Genomic DNA, 20725 nt, shown 5'->3' on the forward strand with positions numbered 1-20725 from the left:
TCTAGGCTTTATGTGTATTCCGAAGCTGCTGCTTATCAGCTCGTAGAAGTGATATATACTTGATACACTTCCTTGCTGCTTCGGGATTGGATACACTAATCCCAGTGTTTGGCAAGCATAATACATAATGCACTCCAATATGAAGTCTATATGGGTCTATGGATATCTCTGGCTCCTTACCTTGCCCTCCTTGTTCTTTTGCCTTCCCTTTCCTATATTTCCGATATCATCATATTTGACAAAATATCTGATATACAGCTTTTTCCCCCCTCCATATAGTCAAATCAGACTGAATGACAATTAGGTAACAATGAAATATATAATTTATATTTTTGCTAAATTACTGCCTCATGTTGTCCCGGTAAAGTCTGCCATGCTTTGATGGAGTTTGTAACTCATTCAGTCCTTTTATACAATAAAATGATGTTGGCATAGTGGGGGGTCTCTTTGTAGGCTTTTAACATACATTTCCGATAAATACTACACTATGGAGACTTCATCTGTCTCCTGGTGAGCTTTATTTACTACAACTACATCTGCATGGTAAGAGTTGCTGAACAGCCTTCCCCACAACAGATGGCGGATCTACACTGAGTGTGTATTTGCTGCTGTAATGGCAGACAGGTTTTCCGGTGAGTGTCCATTTAGCAGGGGATCAGTGGATGATTTTGGAGCACTGTACTGGACCACCTCTTCACTTTCCAAGTACATTTTTGTGCATATCTTTGCACTGAACTACTGTGTTTCCACCAATAAGTTTATATTGCTAATCCTATCATGGGGCTGTGCATTTAAATCTATATTTGTTACTACATTGTTTTTTATTGTTGATTTCCATCCACAAGATTGGACTTATATATATTTTTTTTCACTTTAGTATTTTTCACTTTAACACTTTTTTGTACTTTATTTCAATGCTGTCCATTTACAGTATAACACAGTATTCTCATCTCATCGCTGTTCATTTACTTTTGGCGCTACACACTTTTTCTCAAGATTATTTATAAGTTTGGTATATTACTTATCTGTGTCAGCTGCCACTCCTCCACAGCCCAGAGATACATCTTTTTTTTATTACTAATAATATGCATGAGATATTCAGGTCCTACACTGGCACTTAGCAATAAAGACTGACAAGTAGGCCAACATAGGGAAGCACTTTACTAAAAATTGATTATTAAAGCTGTTTCAAGTGACAAATTATTAATACATTACTTCCTAAAATAGAGCTAAACCCTAACCTAACATTAACCTTTTACTGACCATGTAACACTTATGTGTGGTGGTAGGGAGGGATTCCAGCACAGTGACTGAGTTATTCTGGACAGCTTCCGGTCTCTGTTTATGATCAGAAGCCAGCAGGGTGGGCTCCTGATTATATGACCACTGTGACAGTCAATCACACTGATCATATGATTTGGAAATCCATCTCGTCCCTCAGCTTTAGGACCCAATAAAAGGGCTGCAGGGAGGGGGCAGGAAAGGCTTAAGTTTACTAAATCAATATCATTTTATATCTTTTTTTTCCCCATCTTAGTGCTTCTAATTTCCTACAGTTTCTTTCAACTACTACAACTGTCTACATGTGCATCAACATCATCTGTCCATCTTTCCAAAGGACCCTTCCTGATAGTAACAACAATGGTCCATCCATGCAAAATTTATGCTGGCACAGCTGGATGTAGGCTACAAGTCTCTATATGGGCTGCTTGCAATAGGTTGACAATGCAGGAACAGTTGATAGACAGTTACCGCAATGTAAAAGACAGGGGGTGCCTGAACAAGGACCTTCATGGCAGGATCACTAAGTACCAATTTAATAAAAGCTGTACATTGAAAATAACTTTATTTTTTTTTTATGATATTTTAGTGATTTAGAGAGAGAGACAGAGAGAAATAGAGATATAAAAAAATTAAAATTAATTATCTATATAATTTATAGTAATGTTAAGTTTATTATTTGTTAATATATTGTCATCATCATCATCTATATGAACTATTATTTTAATAATCTATCTATTGAGGTGATTAACTACTTCAATTGTAGCCTAATTATTCATTCTTGTACAATTTTTTGAATGCTTCCAATAATAAATACTAATCTATAATTTTCCATTCGTTTCAGATGAATAGTGATTTGAAATCAATGCTTAGAATTTTTTTTTCTAAACATAAGTTGGAACAGGAGATATGAGTACCAGTATGTGTTTGTTTTTATGTATGTGCGTGGGTGCCTACAACATAAAAAGAACACCATCAGACTATGCAATGCTAGATTTACATCTGATCCAAGATAACGTAAACTTTAATGTCCAATTTTTTTTTTTTCATCTTGTGAATTTTTTTTTTAATTCAGCTATTAAAGACAGTTGCATTTTTAGTACAATTATCTTTTTTCCACATCTTGTCCCTTTTTTCCAGCAATGCTTTTAGTATATGTTTTGCTTATCAATAGCACCACTACCCTTCACTGTGCACCCTGCCTGGCACTGAACATGTGCCCTGTGGTCAAAGATCACTTCAACAGAAAGCTACATCCCCAACTGGATTGCTTTTCAAATATTTGGGCAAACAGGTATAGCAGAGCAGTACTGCTAATATACAGAATTTGCTAGGGGTGGTAAGGGAAGGGGGTTATAAATTAATCGTACAGAACTTTCACTTAAGCCTTTAAAATTTCAAGGGAAAAAAATCTATGCTTAAGGTTTCTTTCACACTGTTCAGTTGGAAAAACACATCAAAAACGCATATACAAAAAAAAAAACAAACAAAGCATGATCTAATTCCCTCCAGTGGGGGAAAATAAATTCTGTTGCAATGCTAATATTTCTTAAAATCTTGTGTAATTCTAAAACAATTAAAAAGGTGGTTTTAACAGGACATGGTGAATTTGTTATTGGTTAATTAATCACAAAAAAAAAAAAAAAATCTTATTTCCTCGCTCTACCAGGTCGCACAAATTTGCTGCATTATTTTTATTGTGAGAAACAGAATTTTCTTACTAATGTAAGGTTACCATTGACAGTTACCATCTACATAATCAACTTCAACTTGTTGATTGCGGAAATAATAGCTAAATTGTAGTCTGGGACCTGTATGTACCTGTACAGAATATTTCCTAAAGCCCCATATACACTATCAGATTTTCTGCTGATTTTTGTCTTCAGATTTACCAAAACCATATAATATGAGGTCAAACCTTAGGAACCCTTGCACTACATGGTTTTGGTAAATCTGAAGACAAAAATCAGCAGAAAATCTGATAGTGTGTATGGGGCTTAAGACAGCCTTTGCACACGCACACGGAATATAATTGCTGAAAGTAAGTTGTTCTCTATACTGTTATTCACTATATATTTTCTAATCCAAAATAAATTATGATAAACTTGAAAAAATAAATACATTTAGTGGTTTCTTTCTAATTAAAGTGACTGCTGGTTTTACCTGTATATCTCAGAAGGTCCAGATAGTTGTATAAGGTATGTTCTCTTTGAAGGATTCCAGGAGAAAGAAGCTGAAGCCAATAGATCAGAACCTCTTATAATGATTTGGAAAGCAGATCTCTCCTTGTAAGGTAAAGGCAGTAAGATCTCTTCAGCTTGTTATCTTGCTGGCTTCCTTATCACACTCCATTATGCCAGAAATTCCTTTGTCCTCTATAGCAGGACAAGTTGTGATGACAAGGAGCCATTTTACTTTATCAAAAAAAAAATACCGGCTGCAGAATAGAGCAATACTCACACTGTATAAAACATTTTCAAAGGACATTAGAGATCACGGCTTAAATGGAAAGTAGCCATTACAGTGAGCTTACGTTCCGGGTTATTACAAAAATGTACTTGTAATTTGTGGTGTGACTATTTTTGTATTCATATCAATATACAAATTTGCACTTCATCAGGTTGACTCTATAAGCCCGAACATTTCCTGGGCATTCTGGTCTCTCATAACTAACAGCAGTTTTGCCCTGAGGATCATATATTGTTTATTTTGCCACAAAGGGGAAAATAACTAGTCCCTTATCCAACTACCCAAGTGGGATTCATTTTCTGGATCAAAATATTCAGTTTTTTTAACAGCTCTGTAAATTATTATTATTATCAGTTGTAAAAAAAAGATTTTAATTTGTATCAATTATTATTTTTATTTCATTTGTTTGTCGACTCTAGAAAAGAGGTAAGTAACCGCTGAGAGTTGGAGATCTATCTGCGATTCTCTGATTGGATGAGGTGGAGAGCATGACAGCTTTTTGAGATGAGAAGGAGGGACACTTATTAGCAAAAGTATGTAGACATAGGACACACCCCCTGCCATGTCCTGTTAAGACCCCTTTCACACTGAAGGTGCTTTTCAGATGTTTTAGCGCTAAAAATAGCGAGTGTAAAGTACTGAGTCCAGCCCAGAGTACCCAAGTACCTGTCACAGCCCATCAGAGTACCCTGAGTACCTGTCACCAGTCAATAAGAGTACCCAAGTACCTTTTACCAGCCCAGAGCACCTGAGTACCTATCTGCAGACCATTAGAGTGCCCGAGTACCTGTTCCCAGCCCTGAGTACCTATCTACAGGCCATCAGTGTACCTGAGTGCCTGTCTCCAGCCCAGAGTACCCGAGTACCTATCTTCAGCCCATCAAAGTATCTGAGTAACTGTCTCCAGCCCAAATTACCTGAGTACCTATCTCCAGCCCATCAGTGTACCCCAGTACCTATCTGCAGCCCATTAGAGTACCGGAGTACCTGTCTCCAGCTCATCAGAGTACCCGAGTACCTGTCTCCAACTCATTAGAGTACCCAAGTACCCATCTCCAGCCCAGGGTACCCAAGTACCTATCTGCAGACCATCAGAGTACCCCAAGTACATGTCTCCAACCCAGAGTATCCGAGTTCCTACCTGCAGCACATCAGAGTACCTGAGTACCTGTTTCCAGCCCATTAGAATCCCAGAATACCTATCTGAAGCCCATCAGAGTACACGAGTGCCTGTCTGCAGCCCATCTGAGTACCCGAGTACCTGTTTCCAGCACCATTAGAGTACCCAAGTACCTATCTGCATCCTATCAGAATACCCAAGTACCTATCTGAAGACCATCAGAGTACCTGAGTATCTATCTGAAGCCCATCAGAGTACCCGAGTACCTAACTTCAGCCCATGCCTCATAGAATATAGGTTGGGGATGTTTGCTTTCCAAAATGGGGTCATTTTGTGGGTAATTCCACTGTGCCGGTGCTCCAGGACCTTCAAAATATGATAGGTCATCAGGAAATTAGATGTGTCATTTATGTTCCTTGAACACCTGACGGTGCTCCCTGCATGTTGGCCCTCTCTATGTGGCCAGGCTGTGTAAGGCTGGGTTCACACCCCACATCCAATTTGCATAGCTGGAGATTGTGACTGGCTCTCTATCACATATCTCTGGGGCAGCTGTGGAGTGCAATGCACACAAACGCTGTGTGTCTTCAGCTCAGTTTCAAGGCCAAATTCACGCAAAGATTTGTTTCTGATTTGTCCCTGAACCAGAGAATGGAGATGCACAGCATTCCTGTGCGTTCCGCAGCTGGTTCCAGTGTAAACCCAGCCTAAAAGTCTCACAGATGTGTTATGGCCATATACAGAAGGAGTAGCAGAATGTATTTTGAGGTGTAATTTTCGCTATGTACATGCTGTGTGTTGGAAATATATTATGAATTGACAACTTTGGGTAAAAACAAATACGTTTTAATTTTCCTTCCACATTTTCCAAAAAACTTTTGGAAAAAAATGACATGTTCAAAAGACTCCTTATGCCTTATATAATGTACATTGGGGAGTTTTCTTTCCAAAATGGGGTAATTATGTGGGTAATTCCATTGTTCTGGTGCTCTAGGACCTTCAAAAGTGTGATAGGTAGGAATGAAATTAGATGTATAATTGATTCTCCTATTTTGTGTAAAAAAAAAAAAAAAAAGTCTTTGTTTTCCCAAGAATTATGTGAACAACTTGAAAAAACCCACCATGCCTCTTACTAAATACCTTGGACTGTCTACTTTTCAAAAAGGGGTCATCTGGGGGGTAGTTGTACTGCCCTGGCATTTTGGGGCCTCAAGAAATGAGATTGAGAAGGGTGTCAATGAATCAGGTGTGATCAATTTTCAATGATTGGAACCATAGCTTGTAGATTCTATAACCTTCACACAGACTAAATAATATCCACTAATTTGGGTTATTTTTACCAAAGATATGTATAAATTTTGCCCAAATGTATGAACAAAATGAACTCATTTGCAAAATTTTATAATAGAAACTAAAAAATGTGTTTGTTTTTTTTCAAAATTTTCGCTTTTTTTCACTTATATCGCAAAAAAAAAAAAAAAACAGTGGTGATTAACCACTTGCTTACTGGGCACTTAAACCCCCCTCAGTCCCAGACCAATTTTCAGCTTTCAGCGCTGATGCACTTTGAATGACAATTGCGTGGGCATACAACACTGTACCCAAATGAAATTTTTATCATTTTTTTCCCACAAATAGAGCTTTCTTTTGGTGGTATTTAGTTACAGCTCGGAGTTTTATTTTTTGCTAAACAAACAAAAAAAGATGCAAAAATAAAATAAAAAAAATCATGTTTTAATAGTTTGTTATAAAATTTTGCAAACGGGTCATTTTTCTCCTTCATTGAAGTGCGCTGATTAGGCGGCACTGATAGGCTGCATTGGTGGGCACTGATGGGCTGCATTGGTGGGCACTGATGGGCTGCACTGGTGGGCACTGATGGGCTGCACTGGTGGGCACTGATGGGCTGCACTGGTGGGCACTGATGGGCATAGTTAAGGCGGCACTAATAGGCACAGATAAGGCGGCACCGATGGGCACAGATAAGGCGGCACTGATGGGCAAAGATGGGCACAGATAAGATGGCACGGATGGGTGGCACGGATGGGTGGCACGGATGGGCACTGATAGGTACCACTGATAGATGGGACTGATGGGCACTGATAGGTGGCACTGCTGGGCACTGATGGGCGGCACTGCTGGGCACTGATGGGCGGCACTGCTGGGCACTGATATGTGGCACTGGGGTGCAGCACCTTTGAGGCAGATTGTGGGCACTGTGCGTGGCACTGTGGGTGGCACTGCTGGGTGGCACTGTGGGCACTGCTGGGTGGCACTGTGGGCACTGCTGGGTGGCACTGACGGGGGGCACATACTTTTAATAAGGGCGGCACTGCAGGGGGCAGGTGGGCACTGGCAGGGGGCAGGTGGGCGCTTGCATTGCTGGCCGTGATCGGGACCGGCGATCGGCTTTTTTTTTTTCTCCTCGCGCTGACAGCGCGAGGAGGAATAATAGCCGATTACCGGCTCCGTTATATCACATGATCAGCTGTCATTGGCTGACAGCTGATCACGTGATAAGGGGTCGGGATTGACCCCTTGCACGGATCGGTGATCAGGTGAGTCTCATAGACTCGCCGATCACAGAGCGCGCCGCGCGCGCCCCTCAGGGGGCGCGCAGGCCGCTCGTACACGGGACTACGTCTATTGACGTCGTCCCGGAAAAGGAGATCCGCGCTGTAGCCGTCATTTGGCTATAGCGCGGATTTCAAATGGTTAAATACCACCAAAAGAAAGCTCTATTTGTGTGAAAAAAATGATAAACAATTTGTTTGGGTACAGTGTTGCATGACTGAGTAATTGGCAATCAAAGTGCGAGAGCACTGAAAGCTGATCTGGGTGGGAAGGGGGGTATAATTGCTCTGTATTAAAGTGGTTCATGACACTGGCTGGGAAGGGGTTAACATCTAGGGCGATTATTGGGTTAAATATGTGCCGAACAGTGCTTGGTGCATTTACTGTGTGCTGGTTTTCCTAAGGGATGTGCCGTTTTTAATTCCCTGTTTTGCAGGTAAACAAAAACCTGCCTCTGAGTGAGTACACTAAGATAAATCAGGGTTCTCAGAGCACCCCTTACATCAGAGTTCCCCTTTACATCAGAGGCCACAGTGTTCCCCCTTACATCCGAGTCCTCTCTGTACATCGGAGTACTCAGTGTTCCCTCTTAAATTAAGTTTCCCAGTTTAGAGTCCCCAGAGTTCTCCCTTACATCAGAGTCTGCAGAGTCCCCCCTTGCAATGAATGAGAACTCAAGTTCAGATGTAAAAGAGGAACTCTGTACACTCAGATGTAAAGGGAGACTCTTGTTATTAACGTCATATGATTAGAAATGTTATTTAATAGCAAAATATATGTACTGTATAGTTCATATTAGAAAAAAAAATGTCTGTGTGCCGATAAAGTGTTTGGGTTTGACTTAAATAAAAAGGTGGCAAACCTAATCGAGCGCCGGCCGCTTTCATCAGCCAGGTCGATATGATGGCAGCCCTGCGCATGCACATTAAAAATTTCAGTTCAAACTACTCCCCCCGTGCATGCCCCTTGGATGTGATGTCACTACGGTGTGTCAAGTCTGTGCTGGCACCCAGATGACAGTGGCAGGAGCCAGCTTAGGCTTCTGTTGTATGTACTTGGTACTAGTGCTGGTGAAACACTTTTTAATGTTTGTAATTTGTTATTTTTTATTTCTACATATGACCTGTACATGAGGCTCTGTTCACATGTCTGCATTTCTGAATTGCATGTGGATTCGCTGCGATTCTGCCCACGATTCGCAATAGAGGCAAATCCCAGGACGCCTATACATACCCAGTGCATTGCCCGTCGATTTCAATAGCACCCCAAATGCAGGGCGATTTTCCTGCAATTCGTCAGGTGACAAACAATCGTAGGACTCCTGTCACCCAAAAGAAGTACATGAGCTTTTGGATGATGGCCGTCCCACGATTCTATTTGCGCAATTTTACCACAATTGTTGCCCCCATATGCCTAGATGTGAACGGAGCCTGAGGCCGCGTACACACGCGCGGACTGTTCGCCCAACTTTGTCCGCTGAACAGTGTTTGGGCGGACAGTCCGCTCGTGTGTGGGCTTTCAGCGGACAGTTTCAGCGGACAGTTTGACGGACAAGGTTTTTCGGAAATTCCGTAAAACTGTCCGCTGAAACCTTGTTTCAGCGAACAGTCCGCTCGTGTGTAGGCTTGTTCGTCAAACAAAGTTGCGCGCATGCTCAGAAAGGATTTTCACGCCGAAAGCTATAATGCAGTGTATAGGACGTCGTATTTTTCGTCCCGTCGTACGTGCCGTTCACGTCATCGCGCACGGTTTCAGCAAACTGTTCGTCCGTCGTGTGTGGCCATGTCCGTCCATGCTAAGTTTGAGCGGACTGTTTGCCGAAACTGTTGGACGGACAAAGTTGGGCGAACAGTCCGCGCGTGTGTACGCTGCCTGAGTGTATTTCGTTCCCCATTCTCAAACTCATTTTCAAAAAATTGTAGCAAAGAATTAGATCACCTTGGGGTGTCTCCTTTCCAAAAGTCTTATTTCAGGGTTTTTGTGCTATTCTGGTATTTTTATTTTAAAGTGGAACTTTTGTCAGAATATAGAGTCCTGCATGATCAGTTCAGGCTGGTCCCTTTTGCAGGTATAGCTATGTAAACCATAAAAAAGGAATGTTTATACTGTATAAAATCCAGTAATACACTGTCTCATCCTGCTCTGCACATGCTCAGTTGCCCTCTATTTTTAGGCGCTGTTAGGCCAAGGTTCACACATATGCGATGCAGGAACCACCGCGATTCCTGTGCTGGTTCCAGCATTGCATCTCCCTCGCAGGCAGTTCACACTGCCCAATGCAAACCGCTGCGAGTGTCAATACAAAATTAATGACACCCCTCAATTGGTTCGCAAATCGCAGTGTGAACTGTGAATTCAGACAGGAATCGGATCGCATAAGTGTGAACACCCATGCGATCTCATTTCAATTTGTAGAAAAAAAAGATTCCTGCCCCTTTTTTGTGCAAATGTAATGGGAGTTCTGCCATACAACTGTATGGCTGAATTGATATTGCACAGACATTGCATGCGGTCAGCACAGCAATGTGGTGCACATCACATGCGATGTCCCTGTTTGCAATAGCGTGAACCCAGGCTTAGGCACTGATGAAATTGCAAAGGACAATCTGCTGACAGTGTTAAAGTGTAATTGAACCTTCCTATCCTTAAGCCCTGGTTCACATTGATGCAATTTGGCATTCAATTGGACATGTCAAATCACATGCCAAATCGATGGCAGCGTCCGATTTGACACCGCACTGATTCGCAAAAGTAGTTTCTGTACTACTTTTGTTGATTTCTGGGTGCCATTTCCATTGACTGTTTACATCGGCATCTCCCCGTTCTGCCTAGCAACAAGTGACACTGATCTCTGCTCCCTGTGATTGGAGCAGAGATCAGTGATCTGTAAAAGACAGCCACACCCCCCACAGTTAGAAACACACCCCTAGGACACACTTAACCCCTACACTGCCACCTCCTGGTTAACCTCTTCACTGCCAGTGTCATTTACACAGGAATCAGTGCATTTATATAGCACTGATTGCTGTATAAATGACAATGGTCCCAAAAATGTGTCAAAAATGTCCCATGTGTCCGCCATTATGTCGCAGTCACAATAAAAATCACTGATCGCTGCCATTACTAGTAAAAAAAATTTTTTTTATAAAAGCGCCATAAAACTATTCCCTATTTTGTAAACTTTTGCACCAACCAATCAATAATCGCTTCGATTTTTTTCGCTGCGATTTTTTTACCAAAAATATGTAGAAGAATACGTATTGGCTTAAACTGAGGAAAAAAAATGTTTTATATATTTTGGGGGGTATTTATTATAGCAAAAAGTAAAAAAAATAGCATTTTTTTCAAAATTGTCGCTCTTTTTGTTTATAGCGCAAAAATAAAAACTGCAGGGTTCATCAAATACAACCCAAAAGAAAGCTTTATTGGTGGGAAAAAAGGACATCAATTTAGTTTGAGAGCCACGTCACACGACCGCACAATTGTCAGTTAAAGCGACGCAGTGCCGAATCGCAAATAGTGCTCTGGTCTTAAGCCAGCAAAATGGTCCAGTCTGAAAGAACATTATTATTTATCAAGTTTTTGGTGGGTAAAGTTCCACTTTAAGTTGAAGGGGTTAGTTCTGCTTTATGATTTACTTCTACTCAGGGGCACTGGGCTTCAACAACAGCTTCCAGTAAGAAGGAACAGGAACCATGGTGGAGGCAATTTACATTTACAGCACACACATATTTTGGTAGCATAATTATTATTGTGGGATGTATGTTCCTTGCTAAAGAAAATCTTTTTTTATGACATTGTTATGGGTAAAGTTTAGCTTTAACAAAAGATGAGGAAAACTGAAAAAAAAAATGTTTGATCTGCTTTCATTTTATAGTAAAAAAAACAAAAACATGATTATTTAATGCCACCAAAAGAACACTCCAGTTGTCCAAAAAATAAATGCTAAAATTCATTTGGATGCAGCATTGCAGGGTAGAGTAATTGTCAGTCAAACTTTTAGAGCTCTGAAGACTGGAAATTACCTGGTACTGAGGAGGTAGTACAGCCTGGTATTTAACCACTTTCGGGCCGCCGCACGCCGATATACGTCCTAACTTTGAAGAGGGATATCTTTGTTATGGCACCAACTAGCTGCCATAACCCCAGTATCCTCTTCTTCAGCCAGCGGTCCGGTTTCCGATAATGGTGGTCTCTGTGGCAGATTCACCTTGAGATCACTTTTATCGGTGGCGGAAAAGGGCACCCCGCCCGCTGTGCTCCGGTGCCCTCTGCTGCTTACCAGAACCATCAGCTATGGCGGAGGTGATCAGGTCCTTCTGCTGGCTGGGCATGGAGATGAGTGAGGGGAAGATGGCCCCCACCTGTCTCCATACCACTGCAGGGCGGAAGCAACGTCAAAACGTCACTTCCACCCACAGCTCTTAAAGGGACAATTTTTTTTATTTATTTTTTAAATGACAACATTTTTATTTATTTAATTTTTTATTGCATTTTAGGGTCCTTTCACACGGGACAGATCCGTGGTGATCCGGCCCGTGAACATCCGCTTGCTCAGCGGGGATCGCTCCGTTTATCCCTGCTGAGCCGGCGGATGACAGGGCGGTCCCTGCACACTGTGTCAGATCTCTGCTCTCCTCTATGGGGGATCGGATGAACACAGACCGTCTGTCGGTGTTCATCCAATCCGCTCTGCAGATGGATAGAAAAATAGTGTAGCACTAACCCCCGAAGGAGCTGCTGGTTTGATTGGGCTTACCGTTACCTTCTTCACCTCAATTTGTGTCTAGGGGTTCCCATGGTAGATGGCCCAGAAACTTTAGAGACTGACGACAGATCCGCTTAACCACTAGAGATCCGTGCTATAGCCAAATGACGGCTACAGCGCAGACCTCCTTTGCCGGGACTACGTCTATTGACGTCGTCCTGTGCACGAGCGGCCTGCGCGCCCCCTGAGGGGCGCGCACGGCGCGCTCTGTGATCGACGAGTCTATGAGACTCGCCTGATCACGGATCCGAGCAAGGGGTCGATCCCGAGCCCTTACAACTTGATCAGTTGTCAGCCAATGACAGCTGATCATGTGATACAACGGAGCCGGTAATCGGCTATTTTTCCTCCTCGCGCTGAGCCGATCACCGGCGGCCGTGATCGGGACATCAGTCCCGATCACGGGCAGCTTACCAGTGCCCACCTGCCCCCTGCCATCTCAGGAATAAATAAGTGCCCCCCGCCAGTGCCACCCATCAGTGCCCATAGTGCCACCCAGCAGTGCCCATAGTGCCACCCAGCAGTGCCCACAGTGCCACCCATCAGTGCCCCAACAACGGTGCTGCACCCCAGTGCTACATATCCGTGCCCATCTGTGCCATCTACCAGTGCCCATCAGTGCTGCCCAGCAGTGCCACTTATCAGAGCCACCTATCAGTGCCCCTTAGTGCCACCCATCCGTGCCACCCATCCGTGTCATCTTATCTGTGCCCATCTTTGCCCATCAGTTCTGCCTTATCTGTGCCTATTAGTGCCGCCTTATCTGTGCCCATCAGTGCCCACCAGTGCAGCCTATCAGTGAAGCCTATCAGTGCCGCCTCATCAGCGCACTTCAATGAATAAGAAAAATGACCTGTTTGCTAAATTTTATAACAAACTATTAAACATGATTTTTTTATTTTGCATCTTTTTTTGTTTGTTTAGCAAAAAATAAAACTCCCAGCTGTAATTAAATACCACCAAAAGAAAGCTCTATTTGTGGGAAAAAAATGATAAAAATTTCATTTGGGTACAGTGCTGTATGCCCGCGCAATTTTCATTCAAAGTGCATCAGCGCTGAAAGCTGAAAATTGGTCTGGGCAGGAGGGGGGTTTAAGTGCCCAGTAAGCAAGTGGTTAAAGGGATTTTTATTTGCAAAAACTTAGTTAACGAACAGTCTCTTAGTATAGGATCAGAGGGTTAGAAGGAAAAGTTCAGGTACTCTTATGCCGCGTACACACGACCGGAGTTTTCGAGGGACTAGGTCCGGCGGACTTTCGGCGGAGTTCCGATGGACTTTCCAAATGAGCGGACTTGGCCACACACAATCACACCAAAGTCAGACGGATTCGAACGTGATGACGTACGACCGTACTAGAATAATAAAGTTCATAGCCAGTAGCCAATAGCTGCCATAGCGCCGGTTTTTGTCCATCGGACTAGCATACACACGAACGGATTTCTCAGTCCGGCGGAGTTCCGGTGGAAAAATTTAAAACATGTTCTATTTCTAAAGTCCGCTGGATTTTTGGCAAGCAAAGGTCTGATGAAGCCCACACACGATCGAATTGTCCAATGGAATGAGTCCGTCGGACCTTTGCTGTCAAAAACTCTGGTCGTGTGTACATAATATGCGGCATAAGTGTCAAAGTCAATAATAAAGAACTCTCTTACTTTGACTAAATCCAGAGAATAGCCATTCACAGCTGAATGTTCACTGGATAGTCTCTCTATCTAAAGGCCTAGCAGCCAACAAGGTGCTTAAAGTGGAGGGCCACCCTGAAAACAAAAAAATATTAAAAATTACAAAAAAATATAAAAAACAAAAAATGAAAAAAATTTTTTTTTTTTACTTACCAGAAATGCCTGTTGCTAGGCACTTTCTCCTAATCTTCCTCTTCCTCCTCCGCGGAGATCTTCTGTCTTCTGTCTTCGTCGCGGCGTCTTCTGGGTAATGGGTCGCGCTGTGTTCTGGGAACTGTGTGTTCCAGAACACAGCGCGTCCCATTCAGAAAGCGCTGCGGGACTCGCGCATGCGCAGTAGGAAACGGGCAGTGAAGCCGTAAGACTCCACTGCCTGTTTCCCTTACAAGGAATGGCGGCGCCGGGACCCGAGAGCTGAGGGACGGGTCGGCCTCGGGCGGCCGACATCGCGGGCGCCCTGGACAGGTGAGTGTGTTGATTAAGTCAGCAGCTGCAGTGTTTGCAGCTGCTGACTTTTTTTTTTTTTTTTTCGTATAACCGACCCTCCTCTTTAAATCAGGAACAAGTCTCTGCCACAGACATTGTTGTAGAACATGCAGGAATAAATCTCTGCCACAGACATTTTTGTAGAACATGTAGGAAACTAGAACTTGTAGAACACTCATGTGATACCTGGATCTTTCAGCCAGTTTGGCGATACCCATAAGATTGGATTCACTTAGGTCCCTCAGCCTCACCAGGCTCTTGCTAAGAAGCCAACCTGTACGTGGCCTTCTTCTGAGTCCTCCCCTGGATAGCTACGAAGTTGCTGGGCCTCTCCACAACCGGTGACCACCTCGGAATCCTTTCTTTAGTTTCCTTGCCTCGGGCTAGCCAGCCCCGAGACATAAAGTCGGGGGGTTCCCCCCCCTCAGGCTATAGCCTTCCTGGGGGCTGGTCAGGAGGACCAGGACCATTGATTCAGACTATACTTCTGGACCGGAACCCCCGAACCATATGACAATATGACATCCACATCTTAAGTACTCTCTCCCAGAAAGCACAGCAAGAGTGACGCTCCCATTGGGCGGGCTCTGAGAGAAATTAACCTTAAAGCACCCAACCAGACTGTGGTTCCATGCCTGCCAGAAGAGACAGTACCCCCGGTGGCCAGGCTGAACACCCTATAGTCCAGTCAAACTGCAGTTTAGGTGTAACCTTAAATTTCAAAAACATAGCGCGTGCTCTTCAGGAGCCGGCGCTACAATAGGATTTTTCTCCGTCTGCAGAATTGGACCATAGCGGGGACGGATGATATTGGGTGTCAGCGGATGCTCCACTGACACCTGCTATCCCATAGGGATGCATGTATGTCCGTATTTTATCCGCAAACGGATGGATGAAATACGGACATACGGTCCGCACGTGTGAAAGGGGCCTTAGTGTAAATATGAGATCTGAGGTCTTTTTGACCCCATATTTAAGAGGTCCTGTCATGCTTTTTTCTATTACTTTTTCTAATAATAGGAATAAAAGTGACACAATTAAAAAAAAAAACAGTGTAAAAAAGAAAAAAGAAAAGGTAAAATAAAAAATAAAATAAAAAAACATTTTTCAACACGTCCCGCCGAGCTTGCGTGCAGAAGCAAACGCATACGTGAGCGAGAGCAATAATTCTAGCCCTAGACCTCCTCTGGAACTCAGAACATGTAACCTGTAGAATTTTTTAAACGTGTCTATAGAGATTTTTAAGGGTAAAACTTTGTCGCCATTCCACGAGCGGGAGCAATTTTGAAGCGTGACATGTTGGGTATCAATTTACTCGGCATAACATTATCTTTCACAATGTAAAACAAAAAAATGGGCAAACCTTACTGTTGTCTTTTTTTTTTATAAAAAAAAAAAGAGTATTTTTTCCCAAAAAAGTGCGCTTGCAAGTTCGCTGCACAAATACTGTGTGACAGAAAGTATTGGAACGACCGCCATTTTGTTCTCTAGGGTATTAGAAAAAAATGTATAATTTTTGGGGTTCTAAGTAATTTTCTAGCAAAAAAACAAAACAGTTGTGAACTTGTAAACAACACATCTCAGAAAGAGGCCCGGTCCTTATGTGGTTAAGAAGGCTGTTTGTAGGAGTTGATTGCCTGAGCTCAGGAGGTTGTAATCAGAGAGACAGATGAGGGATGTGTTGGAGGAGCTGCAGGAGACAGTTTATTAAGCCCTGCTAAACAAGTCCATGTCCAGTTCATTGCGGTGCGGTTATGATTATAAGCGGAGTCATTAATAAACACAAACTTGTTATATTCTATTGTCACTGCCATAGAAACAACAGGCGCAAAACAGTCAGCAGCCCAGCGTCACCATGGCGACACCAAAGCTTGACGGCACGCAGCCTAGCATGATAGAACCCATTGCTTTACAGCCGGCTCCTCCTATTGCTCGCCGTCCCTGTCAATTATAGATACTCCCTGTTTATTGGACGGCTGTCGGCTTTGTTAGGGTGACCTGTAGGAGGATGAATTGGTCATTTAAACGATTGGTCGGAGCGGTGTAGTGTTATTATACTTGTATTGGGTGTGTGGAGTCCACATATCGTTTGGTGTGTGAGTATATGTGCGGTGTAGTCCTTCTATAGGGGGTGGGGTGACTGACTGCTAACATCTATCATTATTTCCAGGCTCCATGGCTTCTGGAGGGAGTGGAGAAGTTTATCCGACTCTATGGGGCTTCAGTCCTGCCTTGGACCTGCAAATGCATTGTAAGTCCAATTATCTACTTCTGTGCGCTGCTTGTAATGAGAAATAATAGGTCTGTATAGAGTGATTACACCCCAGGCTCCTGGGCTCACTGAGCGTAGACTGTGCGATGTGAGTGAGCGTCCGGCGCGTACACCATATGCGATCTGATTGTACCACCTCCTTTACATCTACCATGTGGTGCAAGAGGTTGCTGTGATTAGGGATGAGCTCAGGTGTGTTCGCACACTCCACATGCAGAGTCTGCCGGGAATTCGGCACAGCTCTGCGCTAATCACAGGCAATGAGAAGTTTCACGATCTGTGCGTGGGGAAAATGTCTCAATGCCTGTGATTTAGCGCCGTGCTGGCTTCCTGACAGTCTCTGCATGTGGAGTGTGCGAACACGCCGGAGCTCATCCCTAGCTGTGATACTAGGTGAAAAGATTGGGTTGTTTTCATCCTCCAATTACATCGCTTTGGCAGCTCTAAGGCCATGCCTCTGAAAAGTGATCTGTGTTTGGATCACCCTTTAGTAAACATTTGACAGGCCATGATGCCAGTTTTAACCCTCTAAATGCTGCACCAGTGCGACATTTTCAGCACATCCCTCTTCCCCCTGGTTGCATTTAGCAGGCAGTACCACCACCAGGAGCGTTGCTGGGTCTACAAAAGATCTGGGGTTAAATAGAGACCATAGCAGTGTAATAAAGGAAGTCATACACTTGGGCGAGCATACAAGTGTGTGTGTGTGTGTGTGTGTATGTATGTCCCTAGAGAGCCTCCCCTCCCCTTGGTGACCCCTGCAGAGACTTGGGGCTATAGCCCCAAAAGCCACACCCTAGCAACGCCACTGACCACCACCATCGTCGAGAGCGAGAGAGACACAGGCGCATGGGAACACCCTGGGTGCTGCCTTTGCAGCTTCAGGGGGTGCTAAAAACTTGTCTCAAGCCAGGGCCGGTGTTCTGTCCAAAAATGTCTGCCTATCGAATAGTGTCCACCCCGTACTGCGCAAGCGCTTGCGCAGTACGGAGCACAAGGAGATTTGGAAAACCTCCAAAGATGAACAGCGCATAAGGACATAAGGCTGCACATAGAGGGCCCCTCGTGGGCTCGCTTCGCTTGGCTCTTTTTTTTTTTTTTTTTTTTTATTCTAACTCTGTCCACTTGGATGGTGGGGCTTTAACCTGGACTTGCGGTGCAGGCGCCGTTCATCTTCGGATATGTTCGGAATCTGCTTGTCATGTGTACTGCGCATGCGCAGTAAACAGCGGACACTATCTGACGGGCGACAGTATTTGACAGGACACCAGGACAAGGGGTGGGTACCATGAAGGTAATTTTGAGGGGGGGTGGCAGGAGGTAAGAATTGTTCTGGAGGAGATGGGTGAAGATTTGGGTGGGATTGGGCTACAAAAGGTAATATGATGGGGGATTTGTGCTAAGATCGAAGTTTGCACGTTAAGTCTAGTAGTGGGGGTATTTGTGCTGTGAAGGGAGAGGATTTATGCTAAGAGGGGGAAGGGGTGGTGGGGTGTGGTTGGGGGTATTTGTACTGGGGGCATATGGGGAGAGGGAGGATTTGAGCGGGGGGGGGGTGTTTAAAAAATCTGCCAGGAGGGTGCATTTCAGCAGAATCTGTACTGGGAGGAAGGGGGGAGAATGCAGACTAGTGCTTAGAGGGGATTTTAGCTGACCCACCCAAATCTAAAGGCAACGTTGTACAGATTGTACAATCAGACTGTATAGTATATGGCCATCCTTGCAAATGATGGTTTCTAGAGAAGGGAGACTGGCAGATTTATAAATGTATGCTTTCAGGCTGAATATAATTTTGTAGGCCATGTAAAAGTTAAAGCGCCCTTAACATGGACATTCACATTGGAGAGTCTTGTCATGCAATTTGACTGGTCAAATCGCATGACAAGTAGAAGCTTTTGCCGGCAATTGCACTGTTCAAATCGGTGCGACACCGACTTTGCAGTGCCGCACACATTTTGCATAGACGTGGCTTGCATAAAGCCGCACAGTTGCACTGATATCTGGCTTTTAAATTGTTTCAGATGAAGTCGCACGGTTTCAAAGCCGAAGTCAATGTGAACGGGGCCTCAAGCTTGATTTAACAGATTTGGACTGAACTACGATGTATGTCTATGGGCGGGCAGAGTTCTTCTCCCCTTTCCCGGCCAGTGTCCCAGAAGGCCGTGGGACCATTCCCAAAGCACTGGGTGAAAAGCGCAAGGCGTCAGATGGCTGCCCACAGTTAACATGCCAGCACTGAAGACTGGTTATGAGGACCGCGGTGGATCCTGGGACAGATGAGTGCTTGTTAAAAGCCAGCAGCTACAGTTTTTGTAGCGGCTGACTTTTAATTTTTGCATAACCTCCTCTTTAACCTCTTCCCTCCAATGGTACGCATATATGCAGCCTCTTGGTGGGTGGGCTTTAATGTCGTGAGACCGCGTATGTGACCCTATGTAAACACTTTTATGTGCCGTCGTCAACTGGGACCGGAAAGCTCCATTTTCACCCCCTTCCTGCCCAGGCCGTTTTTGAGCTTTCACACTTTGAATGACAGTTGCGCGGTCAGGCAACACTGTACCCAAATACATTTTTAATCCTTCTCTTCACACAAAGAGAGCTTTCTTTTGGTGGTATTTAATCATTGCTGGGTTTTTATTTTCTACTAATTTTCTCCATTAAATCAATCTCTGGAGCTATTACCTTTTGTATCAGCACCCCCTCCCTTTAGAATATAAGCTCCTATGAGCAGGGCCCTCCTGTACCTTTTTGTATTGTACTGTAATTGTGTTGTCTCCCCTATACATTGTAAAGCGCTATGTAAACTGTTGGCGCTATATAAATCAATAATAATAATTTTTTGACTGTACTGATGGGTGGCACTGACTGACATCACTGATGGACACTGGGGGCCTTTAATGTAATCAGGGCACAGATTATCAGTGCCCTGCTTGCCTGTCCGGATGTCCCCTGCGAGGAGCTGCCGCTGATTGGTTCTCCTCTCAACACACTGGCATTGTGAGGCGATGAGACAATTGCCAGCATTTACATGCGACCGGTTTACATATACTAAAGGCAGTAGGTTTTTTTATGGGCCATTGGCTCCTGCTTCTGTCAATCAGTCAGTGGGCCAATGGGGAGAGAGCAAGGGTGGCCGAGCTGCACTGTGTGATTGTTCATGGGAGCATGGCTTGGGAGCGAGCCTGCACAAGTGCCCCCATGGCAAGAAGTTTGCTATTGGGGAAGGGTGTGGGGGGTGGTCTGGAGTGAGCAAGGACTACCAGCTGGGCCCCATAAAGAGGACTAGGGCTGCTCTGTGCAAACTGCTACCCAGAGCAGGTAAGTATAATATGTTTATGTGGGTTTTTTTTTTTTTTTATCACAGCTTTTACAATCCCTTTAGCGGCACGCCACATGAGGTACAATTCTCACAGGATTCTTGCACGTTAAACATGCATTTTAAAAATTGTGTTAGGCCCCTTTCACACGGAGCGGATCAGTAATGATCCGCCCCGTAATGATCCGCTCGCTCAGCGGGGATCGCTCCGTTGTCCCCGCTGAGCCGGCGGCGGACAGGGCGGTCTCCGCAAACTGTGCAGGGACCGCCCTGTCAGCTCTCCGCTCTCCTCTATGGGGATCGGATGAGCACAGACCGTCTGTCCGTGTTCATCCGATCCGCTCTGCAGACGGATAGAAAAATAGGATTTTCCTCCGTCTGCAGAATCGGACAGTAGCGGAGGCGGACGATATCGGGTGTCTGCGGATGTTCATCCGCAGACACCCGCTATCCCATAGGGATGAATGTATGCCCGTATTTCATCCGCAAACGGATGGATGAAATACGGACATATCGTCCGCATGTGTGAAAGGGGCCTTAAGCTTGTCCCTAAAAAGGAGCAGGAACTTTTTTGGACAAAAAAACTCCCTCATAGGGCAGCCTATTGAAGTGAATGGGCTGCTTTATGCGCGATATGGCTCCTCCCCTCTTAGGAAACCCGCCTTCAATTTCACAATTTAAGCCTCCTCCTCTCTCCGTTCCTCAGTTATGGTGTTTCCTCCGGTGGGGAGACACCGCTAAGGAACCTTAGCCTCA

General features: G+C 44.3%; 2 protein-coding genes across 4 annotated transcripts in view; one reads left to right on the top strand and one right to left on the bottom strand.

The window, feature by feature from the left end:
• Positions 1 to 3590, bottom strand: part of TNNI3 (troponin I3, cardiac type) — a 79417-nt gene extending 75827 nt beyond the window's left edge. The window contains exon 1 of the mRNA XM_077457539.1: positions 3445 to 3590. The gene's annotated coding sequence lies outside the window, so the exon portion shown is untranslated. The remainder of the gene's footprint in view (positions 1 to 3444) is intronic.
• Positions 3591 to 16293: 12703 nt separating this feature from the next.
• DNAAF3 (dynein axonemal assembly factor 3) overlaps positions 16294 to 20725 on the top strand; it is a 65689-nt gene continuing 61257 nt past the window's right edge. The window contains exons 1-2 of one of the 3 annotated variants that reach the window (XM_077457541.1): positions 16294 to 16477; positions 16552 to 16632. In XM_077457541.1, the coding sequence (XP_077313667.1) occupies positions 16557 to 16632 (76 nt within the window). In that variant the 5' untranslated portion in view covers positions 16294 to 16477; positions 16552 to 16556. The remainder of the gene's footprint in view (positions 16478 to 16551; positions 16633 to 20725) is intronic. The other 2 variants (XM_077457540.1, XM_077457543.1) reach the window with 2 other exon arrangements.

This window comes from Lithobates pipiens, unplaced genomic scaffold (assembly GCF_037356315.1).
Source record: "Lithobates pipiens isolate NorthernLeopardFrog02 unplaced genomic scaffold, aLitPip1_a1.2 Scaffold_27, whole genome shotgun sequence".
NCBI classification, from domain to species: Eukaryota; Metazoa; Chordata; class Amphibia; order Anura; family Ranidae; genus Lithobates; species Lithobates pipiens.